Source organism: Dipodomys spectabilis, unplaced genomic scaffold (assembly GCF_019054845.1).
Source record: "Dipodomys spectabilis isolate Male_0828 unplaced genomic scaffold, ASM1905484v1 ptg000215l, whole genome shotgun sequence".
NCBI lineage: Eukaryota > Metazoa > Chordata > Mammalia > Rodentia > Heteromyidae > Dipodomys > Dipodomys spectabilis.
The window spans coordinates 8001902-8018398 of NW_024870892.1; the positions used below are offsets into that span (position 1 = coordinate 8001902).

General features: G+C 52.8%; 1 protein-coding gene across 1 annotated transcript; it reads left to right on the forward strand.

Moving 5' to 3' along the window:
* The first annotated feature begins 623 nt into the window (after nucleotides 1-623).
* F10 (coagulation factor X) lies at nucleotides 624-15873 on the forward strand. The gene is made up of 8 exons (XM_042697080.1): nucleotides 624-690; nucleotides 2330-2490; nucleotides 8583-8607; nucleotides 10008-10121; nucleotides 12160-12291; nucleotides 14023-14264; nucleotides 14542-14649; nucleotides 15733-15873. Exons 1-8 carry the CDS (start codon nucleotides 624-626, stop codon nucleotides 15787-15789), a joined length of 906 nt encoding a protein of 301 aa, XP_042553014.1. The 3' UTR covers nucleotides 15790-15873.
* Nucleotides 15874-16497: the final 624 nt, after the last annotated feature.

A 16497-nucleotide genomic window follows, 5' to 3' on the forward strand; every position in this document is an offset into this window, starting at 1 on the left:
CAGGGACACACCCACCATGCCATAGCCAGGGCACGGCTTTACCCAGGGACATAGCCACCATGCCGTAGCCAGGGCACGGCTTCACCCAGGGACATGGCCACCATGCCATAGCCAGGGCTCAGCCTCCACTGAGGCCATGGCCACCGCACCGTAGCCAGGGCACAGCCTCACCCGGAGACATGACCACCATGACGTGTGGGTCAGTTGGGGGCTAAAAACCTGGGTGCAAACCCCACATCGGTGCTGTCCAGACCATGCCTCACTTTTCTCCACACTGCTTTTGTTCTTAGGCAGAAGTGGGGGTGACATTCCCACTACAGTTGTAAGGGTGAGCAAAGGCATAAGCAAGGGACAACAACAGAAAGAGCAGGAAAGGGCATGTCTGGCCTCTCAGAACAGACCGCGCATGCCCACAGCAGGCCAGCTGGGTGCAGCTTCTGACAACAGCCACCCACGCTGTCTGGAGTGACCACAGTTCCTGCCCTGCCCTACAGTGAGCATGGGCTCCAATCAGGAGGACAAGATAAGCAGGACAATGGCCATTCGGGGCCCACGGTGATGACCCTTGCCCCTGACCCTCCCATCACAGCAGGGACAGGTCACTCACTGTGCTTCGCCACACCATGGCGGGCCTGCGCCTCATCCTGCTCTGCTCCATGCTGGCCGGCCTCCTGGGACTCTCCAGAAGCCGTGAGTGCCGGGGCCCGGGGCAGGGGAAGGGGTAAGGGCTATGGGGGGAGGTGAGGTGGGCTGTAGGCTAGTGCAGATGGTGTGAGCATGCGTTCAGGGCTGGCTGTCCTGCCCAGGCGCAGTCAGGGCCAGCGGTGGGCCCTGTGTGGGGCAGCCAGATGGACAGAACAGGGCACAATAAGAGAAAGGGAGAGAGGAGAGGGAGGATGGAACAGACAGAGCATGAGCAAGGGACAGAGGGATGGGGAGAAAGCCTGGGACCGTGACAAGAACGTGGAGGTGGAGAAGAGATGGTATGGCCAGCAGAGACAGGTGCTGCAGGCTTGGCAGACACCTGTGGGCAGCTACATGGAGCAAGGCCAGACAGACGGGCATAGGGCTGTCCACTGGGGCAGGCAGGGACAACTGTCTACATGGACAGACAGACGGGGCAAGTCAAGACAGATAGACGGGCATCAGGATCGGCCATCAGGCTGTCTGTATAATCACCAACAAGACCAGAGTCACAAAAGAGTGTCCATGATTAGAAAGCAAAGGAACAACTAAACAAGATGCACGGTGTACACTGGGTCACTAGAGACTGAATGAGGGCTAGAGTCTCATTAATGTCTTAGGCAAGTGTTCCACACACTTAGCAAGTCTTGTTTTCTCTGCGATCTGAGCTGTGGCTACCGGCTGTGCTGGATCTGTGACTGGCTGAGGATTGACTGACTCAGGAGCAGGGCCACTCATAGAGCCTGCATTTGGGCCAGAGGTGGAGCCCAGAGGCCAGGTGGGATGTCCAGCCCTTCCCCCTTCATTCATCCAACAAGTGCTTATTTAGTGAGCACCACTTTGCCTGGCCTAGGAGCTAGGTCTGTAGGACAACCAGAGCCCCTGGGTTCCGTGTTGACACCAAATGCAGGGTGGGGGAGGGGCTTCCTCTGGCCTCCCAGTTCCCATGGGAATCACAGGTGGTTGAGATCCACACCTGAAAACTACTTCCAGGTGTCCTTCAGCAAGAACAGCCTCGCACATAATAGCAAGAGTTTGTTTTATTGCAACAAAATAAGGGAGGGAAAAATTCTGGGGGTGCTGGAAGGCATTTCCTGATTCCCACATGGAAGTGTTGCTTCTATCTGTGGTCTCCTATCCATGTTCTCTGATCTGTGGTCTCCAATCTGTGGTCTCCTATCTGTGGTCTCCATACTCTCTGAGCTGGGAAATTCATGTGGCCATGTCTTGTGGCCCCCTCTCAACAGACAAGGGACTCTAGGTGGCTGCTGTGGGTGCAGCCCACTGTCCTAAGACATGGGGGTGTGGCCTAGGTGTACAGTGGCACAGGAAGCCCAAGAGCTCCCCATTAGCAGGAGCGCTTGCTGTGTATCATCTTGGGGGAGATGGCAGGAGAGGGGGCACCCTCACTACTCAGCACTGAAAGGGGGCGGCAGGAAGGATGCCCTGGGTGCTTGTGTTCTTGTTTAGTTTTTGCTTCCTGGGTCCAACCTTTTCAATACTCATTAGAATTAATTATTTAAATTAATAAAATGAATCTCCCCATCTCCCGGGCTATCCTACATCAGTATAACAGTGAAGCGAGGAGGCCCAGGAGGAGGCTAGCCCTGTCCAGACACTAACCATCTCCTGCCCTGTCTTCTAGTGTTCATTAACCGGGAATGGGCCAACAATGTCCTGGTGAGGACTCGCAGGGCAAACTCCCTTTTTGAAGAGATGAAGAAAGGCAACCTGGAGAGGGAATGTGTGGAGGAGACATGCTCCTACGAGGAGGCCCGAGAGGTCTTCGAGGACACGGACAAGACGGTAAGGCAACGCCGGGACCAGTGTGGCCACCACCTGTGGACCTGTGCGGCATGTCGGGGTGTTCATTCCGGGCTCCCCAACAGCTGGACTCAAGCGCAGGAAACAGGGTCGTGGGAGAGGTGAGCCAAATCACTGGAGGAAGATGGGAACTCTGTAAGTAGGGCCAAATCCACTTAAGGGCAGACATTAATTAAAACAACTCAGGACTTGGTCAATGCTCCCTGGCAGCCCACACTTGGACACTCCAGTGGGCACCCAGGGCCCCCAGGCCAGTGTGAGGGACAGGCAGGAGACAGAACACATGGATGCCTGATAACCGTGGCCTACAGGAGGGCCTGATGGGGCTGGGCCCTACACCTAGCTCATCCTCCATCTCCAGAGAAAGCACAGCCTCTAGAGCCAACCAGAAATGGAGATAGGCCTGGCTCTCCTCACCTTTGGCCTGGGAAGCCTACAGGCACTCAGCTGAGGCAGAAGTGGTAAAAATGAGCTAGAAAGGCAGCATAATCAGGCTCTGCACACGTAACTGAACTATGACTAAGATGGAAATGATGCAGTCCCCAGTCACCTACCCAAGGCTGCGGGGGAGGCTCACCCTGCCCAGCTTCTGTGGACACACCCCTTTCTGGTTTGCTCCAAAAATGCAGTCGCCTGCATCCTGAAACTACTTGCTCAAGATTGCCTGGAAAGCCGGTGACCATGTGGCCATCAAAACTGTGTTAGTTGCTTTTGAGTAGTGGACCAGGGACCAGAGGAGACCACGTAAAGGGTTTTGCCAAAGTCACAGGCTGAGGTGCTGAGGTGTAGGGGTGGGAGGGGCTGTGGTGAGGAGAGCTGTTCATCTCATGGCAGACAGGAAGGAGGGCACACAGGAAGGAGGGAGGGATGCACACTCCCAAAGCAGACAGGAAGGAGGGGCACACAGGAAGTAGTCAAGGATACACACCCCCAAAGCAGACAGGAAGGAGGGGCATACAGGAAGGGGGTAGGAACATGGCTTCTCCCAGCTGAGTCCTGTCTCCTAAGGTTTCTAGAACCTGCAGAATGAGTGCCACCAGCTGGGTGGGACCAGACAGGGGCCAGGCAGCAGTACGGAGCACATGAAGGTGTTCTGTCACCAGAGGCATTCTGCACAGGGTAGTGTGCTCCAAGTGCTACTCAGTTCTTGGGCCCCATTGCAAGTGGGTGCTGGTCTCGGTGCAGAAGAAAACACCCACAAAGAGTAGGAAAATGGTATAGAGTGATTTATGGGAAAGCAAAAGTATGCCTCAAGGCCATAGACAGGCACTGAATAAGAGCCACATACAGTGGAGCTGTTGGGGATGGGCTTTGTCCAGTAGTGGGGAGTTCCTGAAGAGACCCCTCGGCTTGCGGCCCTTCTCATGTGGGGTGGCCCCCGGGCAGTGGCTGCTGGGTGTGGGAGGGCATAGCCTGTCCATCTGCTCTGCCCTGCCTGTCTGATCCTCTGCCTTCCAGTTCAACCTTGGCATGAGCCAGAAAGTGGTCCAAGGGAGTTATGGGGTCACTATGTGAATCCTTGGGTCCAAGGAGGTCAGGTTGCCAGCCAGGACCAGCTCATGGAATCATAAACGAGAGAAATGGTTTGGATCAAGCAGCAGGCTGCCCCTGGGGGTGCAGTCTGCCCCCTGGAAAAGGCTGGGGAGCACTGGGAATCAAGCAGAGCCTTGCTTTCTGTTGTTCCATCCTCACTAGAGCCTCAAGGATGCTCATTGAAACTACTGGACTTCATTGAAAAACCTTTTCAAGGGAAGACCTGTAAAGGACATGTATCATCCACAGCAAGACCCCATCTATAAGACATTTCTTGGATGGACTGCGATTGTGAGACACTGAATACCATGTTAGACATTGTCCCCAGCCTCTGACCACTTGTAAGCAAAACCTGGACAGGCACTAAAGTAGGAGGGCTGTTCCAGGATTTTACTGTAAGATACTGGTGTTCATGACACCGACAGGGCTTGAGAAATCGGATGCCAGTTCTGGAGTGAGGGAATTGATTGGAGTCACCACCCCAGCTTCACAGCGGTGAGTTCTGCACAGCCCAGTTACTATGATCCCACGGAAGCCAGGGAAGGACTAGGTCAGGGGTGGCGAATCGAGGAACAGCCTCCAGAAGGCGGACCTGGGAGGCGACTCCCCCAGCATTTGTGGAGGATTCAATGTGGTAGAAGAACTTGAGAACACCTGGAAATGATGCCAGAAATCCGCCTTCCAGGAGCCTTGTGGTACAAGGTTTGGAGTTCTCCTGCTTCCTGGCTCCTCCGCAGCTTTACCACGTCCTGCAAGTGACTCACCAGAGCCCTTTGTGGGACTTGCCACAGCCTCAGAGCTGGGGGGACGCTCTGCAGGGATCTCAGAGCCATATTGGGCAGACTCTGCACCGAGTCTCACAGCACTTGGAGCAATTATCATGAAGAAGGAAGCACATGGTTGACCTGAACAAGGCACTTTACAAAAAACAAGGCACAGGTGTTGCTGGTGCTGACATCACAGAGGAAAATGCTACCCCCTCCCCACCTGATGTCACCTGCCCATCCAAGAGCACAGCCTCAACCAGGCCTGTGCACTTCAAGAGGTCCTGACACAGAGGAGGGCGCTCTGCTTCCTCCATGTGAAGAGCCAGAGAGAAGCAGGAGTCTGTTACACAGACACGGCACCTTGTTCTACAAGGCGATGAGTGATCACATCACGTGACCTGGTTATCATTGCATTTCTGCAGAAGATCACGGTTTGCAAGGGGATCCATCTGCCCAGTGCAATTCACTGCAGGTACCCAAGGAAAGAAAGGAAAAAGAATTCTTTTTACTATATTGCTAAATGAATGATTTATATGGAATAAGAAAATCCACAACTTCAGGAATGACTTTCATTTTAAGTATTTGTGTAATACTGGTGTGCGCACATAGCATGCTTCAGGTAACGTGTGCTCAGCACATGCAAAGCCCTGGCTCTGAGCCCTAGCACTGCCAAAAGAAGAAAAAGAAGGGCTGGGAAGGTGGCTCAGTGGTAGAGTGCTCGCCTTGCATGCATGAGGCCCTGGGTTTGATTCCTCAGCACCACATAAGCAGAAAAAGCCAGAAGTGGCACTGTGGCTCAAGTGGTAGAGCACTAGCCTTGAGCTGAAGAGCTGAGGGACAGCACCCAGGCCCAGAGTTCAGGCCCCATGACTGGCAAAAGAAAAAAAAAAGAAGAAAAAGTAGTAAAAGTAATTAATGCCAATTCAAGTTCACATTTCACTTTTCCCATGGGATCATTTCCTCCTCTTCTTACTCGTACAAGGTTACCATACCTGGACCATTAGAGAGGTAAACTTATTTTGTGCAATGAATCTGTTTATTCTTCTCATGTTTTAAGCATGTAAGTTATTTTAAAATATTGCTGCTATGAAGACACACGTGTATTTTTTGTGAATTATCTTCTAAGAATGGTTTCTCCAGAGAGAGATTACTGAGGCAGGACCCAGATCCAGCTGGATGGGGAAGGCACAGCCACACCGACCCCAGCACAATGCAGCTACAAAACCTGCCAGATGTGTGCAGCACCACTGGGGCACACTAGGAATAAAGGTCACTGAACTCCAAGGACACGCCAGCTGATCTGTGACCCCCCACAGATGCCCCACAGACACACCAGCTGACCTGTGACCCCCACAGACACCCCACAGACACACTAGCTCTCCTATGACCCCCCACAGACACCCCATGGACACGCCAGCTGACCTGTGACCCCCCCCCCACAGACATCCCACGGACACGCCAGTTGACCATAACCAAGCTACAAAACCTACTCAGTGTTCAAAGAATTACCTCTCAGGCCTTCGTGTTGCTGGAATACAACACCTAGGTAGGAAGAGGTAGCATAAATGCCAATGAAGGGTAGGAACAGAAGTCAGGGCCCAGGCATAGACGAGTTCAAGGTCCAATGAGGGCCCCGTCTCTTCTTCCTATGGCTCCTGTTGCAGAAGGAGGAAGGACAAAAGGATTCATCTCCACCCAGAGGACAGAATCTTCATCACCTAATCACTTCCTAGAGGCCTCAGCTCTTAAAAATATCTCGCTAGAGATTCCTTTCAGCACGTGATGCTCAGGGACACTGAGACCATAGCAGTGTTGGCACAATGATACCTTTACATCCCAGGAAGGTGAGCCTGACATGAATCACACAGCTATGCAAAACAGCACAGGCCTGGATCGGACCTCAGTACTGCCAAACACACATATACACAGGCATGCATACACAGAAATACATATGCATACATGCATACATAGAAACACCTAGGCATACACATATACATAGAAATACATATGCATATGAGCATAGAAAAGAAAAAAATGGGCTGGGAAAGTGGCTCAGTGGTAGAGTGCTTGCCTTGCATGCATGAGGCCCTGGATTCAATTCCTAAGCACAAATAAGCAGAAAAAAAAATGCCAGAAGTGGCGCTGTGGCTCAAGTGGTAGAGCGCTAGCCTTGAGGTGAAGAGCTGAGGGTCAGCACTCAGGCCCAGAATTCAGGCCCATGACCGGACCCAAAAAAAAAAAAAAAAAAGAAAGAAAGGAAAGAAAAGAAAAAAAAATTGACCAACTGGAGTTTGCAAAAACTAAAACTTCTGACCTTTGAAACGAAAAACTGTCAAAAGAGTGAAAATGTAAATTACATACTAAGAAAGTATGTTTCATTCACATATCAAAAAGGATTCAGAATAAAGAAAATTTACACCTCCAAAGAAGAGTATAAACACCAAGCTAATTCAGAGAGCGAGGGCCTCTGGTGGATGCCTGTTAGTAAGAAGTGACAAGCAGCCCCTTGAGAACAGAGCCAGTAACCTGAGTGATCAGAGACCGGAAGAGCAGCGTGAGGGTTTGGGGGAATGTGGCTTCCAGGACAGGAAGGCAGGGGTGAGCTTCCCACTCGAGTTTCTTATACAATTATAAAGATATCACCTGACTCGCATCTCTTTCCTGAGCGTTTCCCGACGTGGGGGAGGGGGGGTAAAGAGGGGAGAGGAGAGTTGTGCCACTGGGTGGGTCTGTGCTGTATCCTGAGGGCAAGTGGGGGGTGCTGGGCGGGGCCTGTGCTGTATCTGAAGTGGTAGGAGGGCAGGTGGTAGGGATGGGGTGGGGAAGGGATGGGCAGGGCCTGTGCTATACCCCATGTGGTGGTGTGTTCCTCACTCAACAGTTGCATTGAAATCCATAGACTTGTACGCCAAAGAATGGCTTTACTCCATGATAATTCTTGAGCTGAAAACAAATTAAAGCCTGTCCATTTGTCTCTAAGGCTCCCATAAGAAAGTACCAAGAGCTGGGTGCTTCATACCACAGTGATTGATCCTGCCAATTTTGGAGAAAACAAACTTAGAATCAAGGTGTTGGCAGTATGGGATTCTGCTGAAGGGGTCCCTCGGCCGTGGTCCTCTAGATGCACGCCTCCCTTCCCTGCCTCCCTTCCATCACGTGGCCTTCCTCTCCCAGGTGCCTCAGGTCCCACTTTCCATCTCTTGGAAGAACACTCTCATTAATTTAGGGCCTACAATAATCCAGCAGAATCTCATCTGGTGCCTTCCCTTAATTATATCCACACAGGTCCTATCTTCAGGTCCTGAGTTTCTAGATCCAGTCCCAAGCCCTATTTCTAAGGTCACATTCTGAATTTACAGATATATCTGGAAGGCCAACTATAGGCCATAAAAGAAAAAAGAGATGAATATTTTTCATGTAGTATAGACTGTTGATGGCCTGTTTTAAGCTAATTGAAATGAGTGTCTTTCTGATTGGCAAGCATGTGACCCTTTTCTTAAGACCAGGTATGGTCACTAAAAACCACTCACCAATCAGCAGAGTGTCACGCCGAGCTGTTTCTGTTGAATCTGTTTCTTAGTGATGAACCTGAGAGCACATTTTTGATATTCGATAAAGATGGTGCAGCTCAAAGATGGTGTGCACCGAAGCCACGAGGGCACAGCACAGATCCCACAGCTGTCCCGTCCATTCTCCGTCCAGGCACGACAGGGCAGCTGCAGGGTGGGAAAAGCTCTGTTTCCCTCATTAATTCTTAACTATTCTTTCTTTTAGAATGAATTCTGGAACAAATATATAGGTGAGATACTTTCTATTTTTATCTTAAGTGAAGGGGGTTTATTGGACATTTAAATTAGGATAAATTTGATTCTTAAACACTCCTTGAATTTCCTTCCTGCTCCTATTTACATCTTGCTCATTTCACGTGTGTCCCTTCTGGGCATGTCCATCATTGTTAAATAGTTTTCTAGTCATTTTATTTATTTTTTTTGTCAGTCATGGGGCTTGAACTCTGAGCCTGAGCATTTTCTCTGTGCTCTTCAGCTCAAGGCAAGCGTTCTACCACTTGAGCCACAGCACCACTTCCAGTTTTCTAGTGGTTTATTGGAGATAAGAGTCTCAAGAAGTTTCCTGCCTAGGCTGGCTTTGAACCCTGATAATCAGATCTCAGCCTCCTGAGTAGCTAGGATTACAGGCATGAGCCACCAGCACTCGGCTCATTTTATCTTAATTCTAGTTTTGTTACTTTCTCAAAGATTGTTTTTCATTTTATTTTATTTTATTTTTTTTTTGGGTCCAGTAGTGGGGCCTGAACTCTGGGCCTGGGCGCTGTCCCTCAGCTCTTCAGCTCAAGGCTAGCACTCTACCACTTGAGCCATAGCACCACTTCTGGCTTTTTTCTTTTTGCTTATGTGGTGCTGGGGAATCGAACCCAGGGCTTCATGCATGCAAGGCAAGCGCTCTACCACTGAACCACCTTCCCAGCCCTTGTTTTTCATTTTAAAGATAGGGTCTCGCTGTATTGTTCAGAATCTCCCCCATCCCATGCTCTGATGGACCGCTGGCCTTGGACACCAGAGGGGAGCACCAGGTCAGCTCAGACAGAAATCTAAGTCAGATCCTTCCCGTCCGAGAATGCCAGGCACTCTGGCCATTTTGATATAACTGTATGACACAGAAGCAAAACCTGAGTCTGAAACTTGGGCAGGCGAGGTCATGCCCCAGTGTCCTGTGCAAGGGACAGCACTGAGACTTATTGACGTGCGCCTTGGTGCTCTGAGCAATGTGATCCACATAGTCCAGAAGATGTGGAGCCCGAGTAAGGCCTGAGTGACATCTTTGGACTCTCGGTACACCCCGAGTCCTTGACAACAGGAGCCCTAACACCTCCACCAACCCCTGGCCCAGAAACGAGTGTCACACTCCACCTGTCTCCCCCCTACCCGGAGGCCCCTGTGGCCCCTCAGGCCCCCCCCCCCGACGCCATGCACACTAAAGCATCTCAGGATCCTGGCAGTCCAGGGTGTCACATGCAGCTTCCGTGGGCCGGGAGAGCTGAGTCCAGGCAGGATCTGCTCCCACAGATCGGGAAGCAGCTCAGCTGCAAAGGAGGCAGAGAGGCAGAAGCCAAGGCAGCGCCTCCCTCCTGGGAAGAAGGGGGGGACTGCCTGCTGACTCGGTTTCCAACCTTTGTTGAAGATGGTGACCAGTGTGAGAGCAGTCCTTGCCAGAACCAGGGCTCCTGTCGAGACGGTGTGGGAGAATACACGTGTACCTGCGAGGAAGGCTACGAGGGCAAAAACTGCGAGTTCTGTGAGTCCTTCTGCGGGTGGACACAGCCATGGGGGGACAAAGCCAAGGGGACACAGGACACAGCCACAGGGGACACAGCTATGGGGGATACAGCCATAGGGGACACAGCTATGGGGGATACAGCCATAGGGGACACAGCTATGGGGGATACAGCCATAGGGGACACAGCTATGGGGGACAGAGCCACAGGGAACACAGCCACAGGGGGCAGAGCTACAGGTGGACACAGTCACAGGGGACACAGCCACAGGGACACGGCCACGGGGGACACAGCCATGGGGGGAAGGGACAAGAAAGCAGCCTGAAATCCCTTGTGAGACAACTGTAGTGTTTCTTTTTCTTTTTTTTTCTGGTCGGTCGTGGGGCTTGAACTCTGGGCCTGGGCGCTGTCCCTCAGCTCTTCAGCTCAAGGTGAACGCTCTACCGCTTGAGCCACAGTGCCACTTCTGGTTTTCTAGTGGTTTATTGAAGACAAGAGTTTCACGGACTTTCATTGCCCGGGCTGGCTTTGAACTGTGACCCTTAGATCTCAGCCTCCTGAGTAGCTAGGATGACAGGCGTGAGCCACCGGTGTCTGGCTAACTGTGTTTCTAACAGATCTTCTGCCCACACACCAGCCCTGCATCTCCGGCCTGGGTGGGTGTAACCTGAGCACAGAGGGCTCGGCTTCTCTGTGGCTCAGATCCCAGCATCCTGGTGATGTGGCATGTATGTGCATGTGCACATGCACATGTGTGCATGTGAACCCTGTTTCCCATGGCTGCTGCATGCTCCTCATAGCTGGTCCTAAGGCTCTAAATCAGCCTCTCTTGTTTATATTTGTCCATGCAAGCATTACTGAGGAATATTCAAAACAATGCAGTTAAAGCTTTCTGATATAGTTAATTGTACCTTGGGAAATCAGCGTCGTCTCTAATCTGGCGGTATACTGGCCTCGCTGGGGTGTGTGCTCAGGCCCCATGATTTGGTGTGTGCACTCCGCTCCTCAAACCCCAGTCCTTTGTGCTTCAGCTACTTTTCAGGTCTTGCTTTTTTCCTGGGGTGTCCCTGGGACATCAGTTGTCCGACCTCTGCTTCCCGCGTGGCTGGATTGTAATGTGTGCCATCGGGCTTCACTTGGTTTTTGAAAGAGTCTCACTAACTTCCTTCCATGGATGGCCTAGAAGTTCTGCCTCCCCAGTAGTTGTGATTACAGGTGTAAACAACCAGACCTGGCCCTGATGATGAATGCTTTTTAAATAATAAAATAGGTTACTGGAGCCCACTGCCTTGGCAGTTCTAACATGAAAGTCTAAACTAAGTCAGCTGTCGATGCAGGAGAGGAATTTTGTTACAAAGATGTGCACATACACCACACACACACACACACACACAAACACACACACATATACACACACACACACACACCCTACTCCCAGGCCAGTCGTCCCTAAAATGAAGGCTTTGCAGTCCTTTCTGCTGCCTCCTAACCTTCCTCCCTCCTAAGACCTCCTGACCTGTGGAAGGTTCTGGCTAATTGGGTGATAGCAACACCTGCTAATGCAGATGCACATAGAGCAGAACCCGGGGTAGAGATGGGTGCTGGTTAAAACTCCATGAGTGCTGATCTTTGCACTGTAGTTAGTTCCCACACAGACGCGAGCAGAGCCCTGCTCAGCATGGCCGTAGATAGGTGTGATCACAAGGGGAGTGGGAGGGGGCCAGGCCTGCGCTGGAGACCCTGGAGTCCCACACTCCTTGCTGCCACCACACACCCAGCTGGAGACACAGGCTAGCCCGTGGGTGGTCACCAGGGGGCGGCACTCATGTGGGCTTGGCACCCAGGCCTCGTGTGGCCTGCGGTGGTCTCCCTAAGTGTGGACACCGTGACTGCCGGGCTGGGCCTCCTCCGGTCTCACAGCCAGGCCGGGCCTCCTCCAGTCTCATGGCGGGGCTGCTCTTGCACCTGCGTGCTCATGTCTGCCTGGGCTGGCTCCTGTGCAGACAGTGGATGGCCATGGCGGCACCCGCCCACTGTGGCTTGTGCCCTGCCTTGCAGTCACGAGGAAGCTCTGCAGCCTGGACAATGGGGACTGCGAACAGTTCTGCCAAGAGTCCCAGAACTCGGTGGTGTGCTCCTGTGCCCAGGGGTACGTCCTGGGGGACAACGGCAAGGCCTGCATCTCCACAGGTGGGGGTGGGGCAGAGGTAGGGCTGGGGCAGGGGTGGGGGTGGGGCACAGAGGTGGGGGTGGGGCACAGAGGATGGAGTTGGGGGCGCAGAGATGGGGCAGGGCACAGTGGCACTCTCATCTGCCTCTCGATGTGCTTGGCTGGTTCCTGACCCCCACCCAGAATGTGCCTAGGGGAGCTAGAAATGTAGTCTCAGGCCCACATCTCAGAGAGCCCGGACCTCTGAGCATACTGGCAGGCTCCAGTTGGGGCCCTCAGCTGAGCACAGTCTGCCCTGTGGCCTGAGGGGTGCACCACTCTCCCTCTCATATTCTTCTCCTTGGCGACAATTTATTTGCAAATCCTAATAGTGCATATCTGTAACCCCAGCCTTTTGGATACTGAAGCAGGAGGATCGTGTGTTCAAGGCCAGCCTGGGCTACATAGTAAGACACATTTGTTCTAAAAGATAAGTGATCAGAAAACAATGGCTCTGTTAACACCTTTCAAGGACAGCTCCAATTATGCAACGCTGCAAAAAGGCAATGGAGGTTTTTATGTCCACTTGCAATGAAATGTAAAAAACTCACTCAGAAATATTTTAGCCAGGGGCTGGGAAGGTGGCTCAGTGGTAGAGCGCTTGCCTTGCATGCCTGAGGCCCTGGGTTCTATTCCTCAGCACCACATAAAGAAAAAAGCTGGAGCCAGGCGCTGGTGGCTCACGCCTGTAATCCTAGCTACTCAGGAAGCTGAGATCTGAGGATCGCGGTTCAAAGCCAGCCCGGGCAGAAGAGACCGTGAAACTCCTATCTCCAATAAACCACCAGAAAATCGGAAGTGGCGCTGTAGCTCAAGTGGTAGAGCGCTCGCTTTGAGCTGAAGAGCTGAGGGATAGCGCCCAGGCCCAGAGTTCAAGCCCCATGACCGACCAAAAAAAAAAGCCGGAAGTGGCACTGTGGCTCAAGTGGTAGAGCGTTGGCCTTGAGCTGAAGAGCTGAGGGACAGCACCCAGGCCCAGAGTTCAGGCCCCACGACCGGACCCCCCCCCCAAAAAAAAAAAAAAAAGAAAGAAAGATTTTAGCCAAAGTCATTTCTTAATATATATGAAAATTATTTTAATTCTAGGAATACTCAAAACTCAATTTAAAATAAACTCTAGTGCTTGTAAACAAAATAAAGAGCTTGCAGGGTAGCTGAGCAGCAGAGCACTTGGCTGGCCTTCCTCAGGCCCTGGAGAGAAGGAAGAGAAAGAAAGAAAAGGAAGAAAAAAAGAAAAAGGAGAAAAGAGGGAAGAAGAAAGGAGGAAGGAGGAAAACAGTCAGGTAAATAGCTTTCCAGTGCAGAAAGCTCTGTTAAGTCATGGACAGTTTAATTCAGGGTTTGGAAGCCCAGGGATACAAATATCAGCCACACTAGCAAATTGCCAGCCGCAAGGCCGTGGTCTCGGCAGCTGACTCCCGGGGCACTGAGTGTCCACAGCGTGGCCGGCAGTGCTTAGACCCGTGTGGGTGCAGACGTCATGGCTGCTGGCAGACAGGAGTGGAGGAGAAGCCCCGGTGCTTGGCCCAGCACTGTGGCCCTCTACTCTCAGGCCCTGCATGTCCTGCTGTCCCCCTTCTACATCCCCCCTCCCCGCCCCCCGCCAGCCTTGGCTTTCCCTCATCGCTCTCACAGATGCGCCGGTCTCCAGGCCCCACTCAGCCCATTCAGGCTGGTGCCACGTGCTGTGTCTGGCTTTGCTGTCCCCTCAGAGCTATACCCTTGTGGGAAAATTACTCTGGGACGCCGAGGCAAGAGGTCAGTGCTCCAGGCCACCAACAACAGTGAGGACATCTTCAATGTCCTGAACTGGACGGCGCTGTACGACTCGCTCCCCACGGAGGACCCAGCTAACCTGCTTGACCTCAACAACACCAGCCCGGAAAAGGACAGGAGGAACCTGGGCCGGATCGTGGGTGGCCGGGACTGTGAGGCCGGCGAGTGCCCCTGGCAGGTAATGGCCCTGACCCTCATCCGTCTGTGTGGGTCTACTGGGGGAGCATGGGGGCTGAGTCTTGGGTCTCTTGGCCTGTAGCCTGAGGGAAAGTGCTAGGAGCTCTTGGGGTACAATGGAAGGGACGAGCTCTGGGGCAGCAGGCATGGAGACTCCTCAAATAAGCTCTTGTTCTGTGTGGTCTGGGTGGCTCTGTGGCCCGTGCTCCCCTGTGTGGCCTGGGTGGCTCTGTGGCCCATGCCACCTGCACAGTTTGTAGACATAGTTGCCCGTGCAGGCTCTCCTCATCAATGAAGAGAACGAGGGGTTCTGCGGTGGCACCATCCTGAACCAGTTCCACATTCTGACAGCTGCCCACTGTCTCCACCAGGCCAAGAGGTTCAAGGTGAGGGTAGGTGAGTGTCGCCCGAGCCCAGAGCCCACTGATCCTGGTGCAGCCTGGACCATCAGAACAGATGGGGTTGGGGGCTGCCTGTCTATGCAGCCGGGGCTAGATGAGGAGACCCCATGCTCCAGAACCCCACGCCCTAGGAGACTCCATGTCCTAGAAGACCCTACTCCCAGGAGACCCCATGCTAGAGGGGTCCAATGTCCCATGTGCTTAGGAACCATCTGAGGTTGAGTTGGGAGGACCTGGAGGCCAAATATAATAGGAAGGAGCCCTGGCTGGGAGATCGGGACCAAGTTAGTCCTCCCTCATTTTCTGCTTCCCATATTTTTCAAGTTTTCTAATGTGATTGCATGACTCTTTTTTTTTTTTTTTTGTCGGTTGTGGGGCTTGAACTCTGGACTTGAACGCTGTCCCTGCACTCCTCAGCTCAAGGCAAGCACTCTACCGCTTGAGCCACAGTGGACTTCCAGTTTTCTAGTGGTTTATTGGAGATAAGAGTCTCTCGGACTTTCCTGCCTGGGCTGGCTTTGAACCTCGATCCTCAGATCTCAGCCTCCTGAGGAGCTAGGATTACAGGCATGAGCCACTGGCACCCAGCATGACTTTTCTTTTCTTTTTTGAGTCAGGTCAGATTGGCCTCAAATTCTTAATCCTCCTATGTCTGACTCTCAAGTGCTGGGTCGCAGAGCTGCTACTGTGCCCAGCTATATTTAGTATTAGGGAGGAAAAAAAAAAAAACACTTCTTTCAAAGTAGCCAACGTAGCTGTGTGCTAATGGCTCACACCTGTCATCCTCAGAGACTGAGCTCTGAGGATCATGGTTCAAAGCCAGCCTGGGCAGGAAAATCCATGGGACTCTTTTTCTCTAATTAACCACCAAAAAACTAGAAGTGGAGTTGTGACTCAAGTGGGAGAGTGCCAGCCTTGAGCAAGAAAACACTCAGGGACAGCACCCAGGTCCCAGGAACAACACACACACACACACACACACACACACACACACACACACACACACACACGTCCAACATCCACATGCTGGTACCAGGATGCTAACCTCTGCCCCGTTTCTGGCCCCAGGGGACCGGAACACGGAGCAGGAGGAGGGGAATGAGGCGGTACACGAGGTGGAGGTGATCGTAAAGCACAACAAGTTTGTGAAGGAGACCTACGACTTCGACATCGCAGTCCTCAGGCTGAAGACGCCCATTGTGTTCCGCATGAACGTGGCCCCCGCCTGCCTGCCCCAGAAGGACTGGGCCGAGGCCACCCTGATGACGCAGAAGTCCGGCATTGTGAGCGGGTTCGGGCGTACGCACGAGAAAGGCCGCCAGTCCACCACGCTGAAGATGCTGGAGGTGCCCTATGTGGACCGCAACACCTGCAAGCTGTCCAGCAGCTTCTCCATCACCCCGAACATGTTCTGCGCTGGTTACGATGCCAAGCTGGAGGACGCCTGCCAGGGGGACAGCGGGGGCCCGCATGTCACCCGGTTTAAGGACACCTACTTCGTGACAGGCATCGTCAGCTGGGGGGAGGGATGCGCCAGGAAAGGGAAGTATGGGGTGTACACCAAGGTCACTGCCTTCCTCAAGTGGATCGACAGGTCCATGAGGGCCAGGGAGCTGTCCATGCCCCAGGCCCCTTCGCCCATGCCCCAGACCCCATCACCCACGCCGTCGCCTCAGTAAACAGCTGCCCTCACCATGGCTGGAGTCCTTGAGTGTTGCCGTAGGAGCAGGGTGGCATGGAGCCGCAGCTCCCATCCCCAGGCTGCTCTTCCTCGAGACTCTTTCTTGGAAGTGCAGTCCCTACTCCCCCTCCCCGCAGACCCCAGTTTCTGTG

Bases quoted from the DNA above. Each gene is read 5' to 3' on its own strand.
- F10 (XM_042697080.1), top strand. From the start codon at position 624: ATGGCGGGCCTGCGCCTCATCCTGCTCTGCTCCATGCTGGCCGGCCTC. The intron at 10,122-12,159 runs GTGAGTCCTTCT...CCTGCCTTGCAG, and splicing joins GGGCAAAAACTGCGAGTTCT to TCACGAGGAAGCTCTGCAGC. The intron at 12,292-14,022 runs GTGGGGGTGGGG...CTGTCCCCTCAG, and splicing joins CAAGGCCTGCATCTCCACAG to AGCTATACCCTTGTGGGAAA.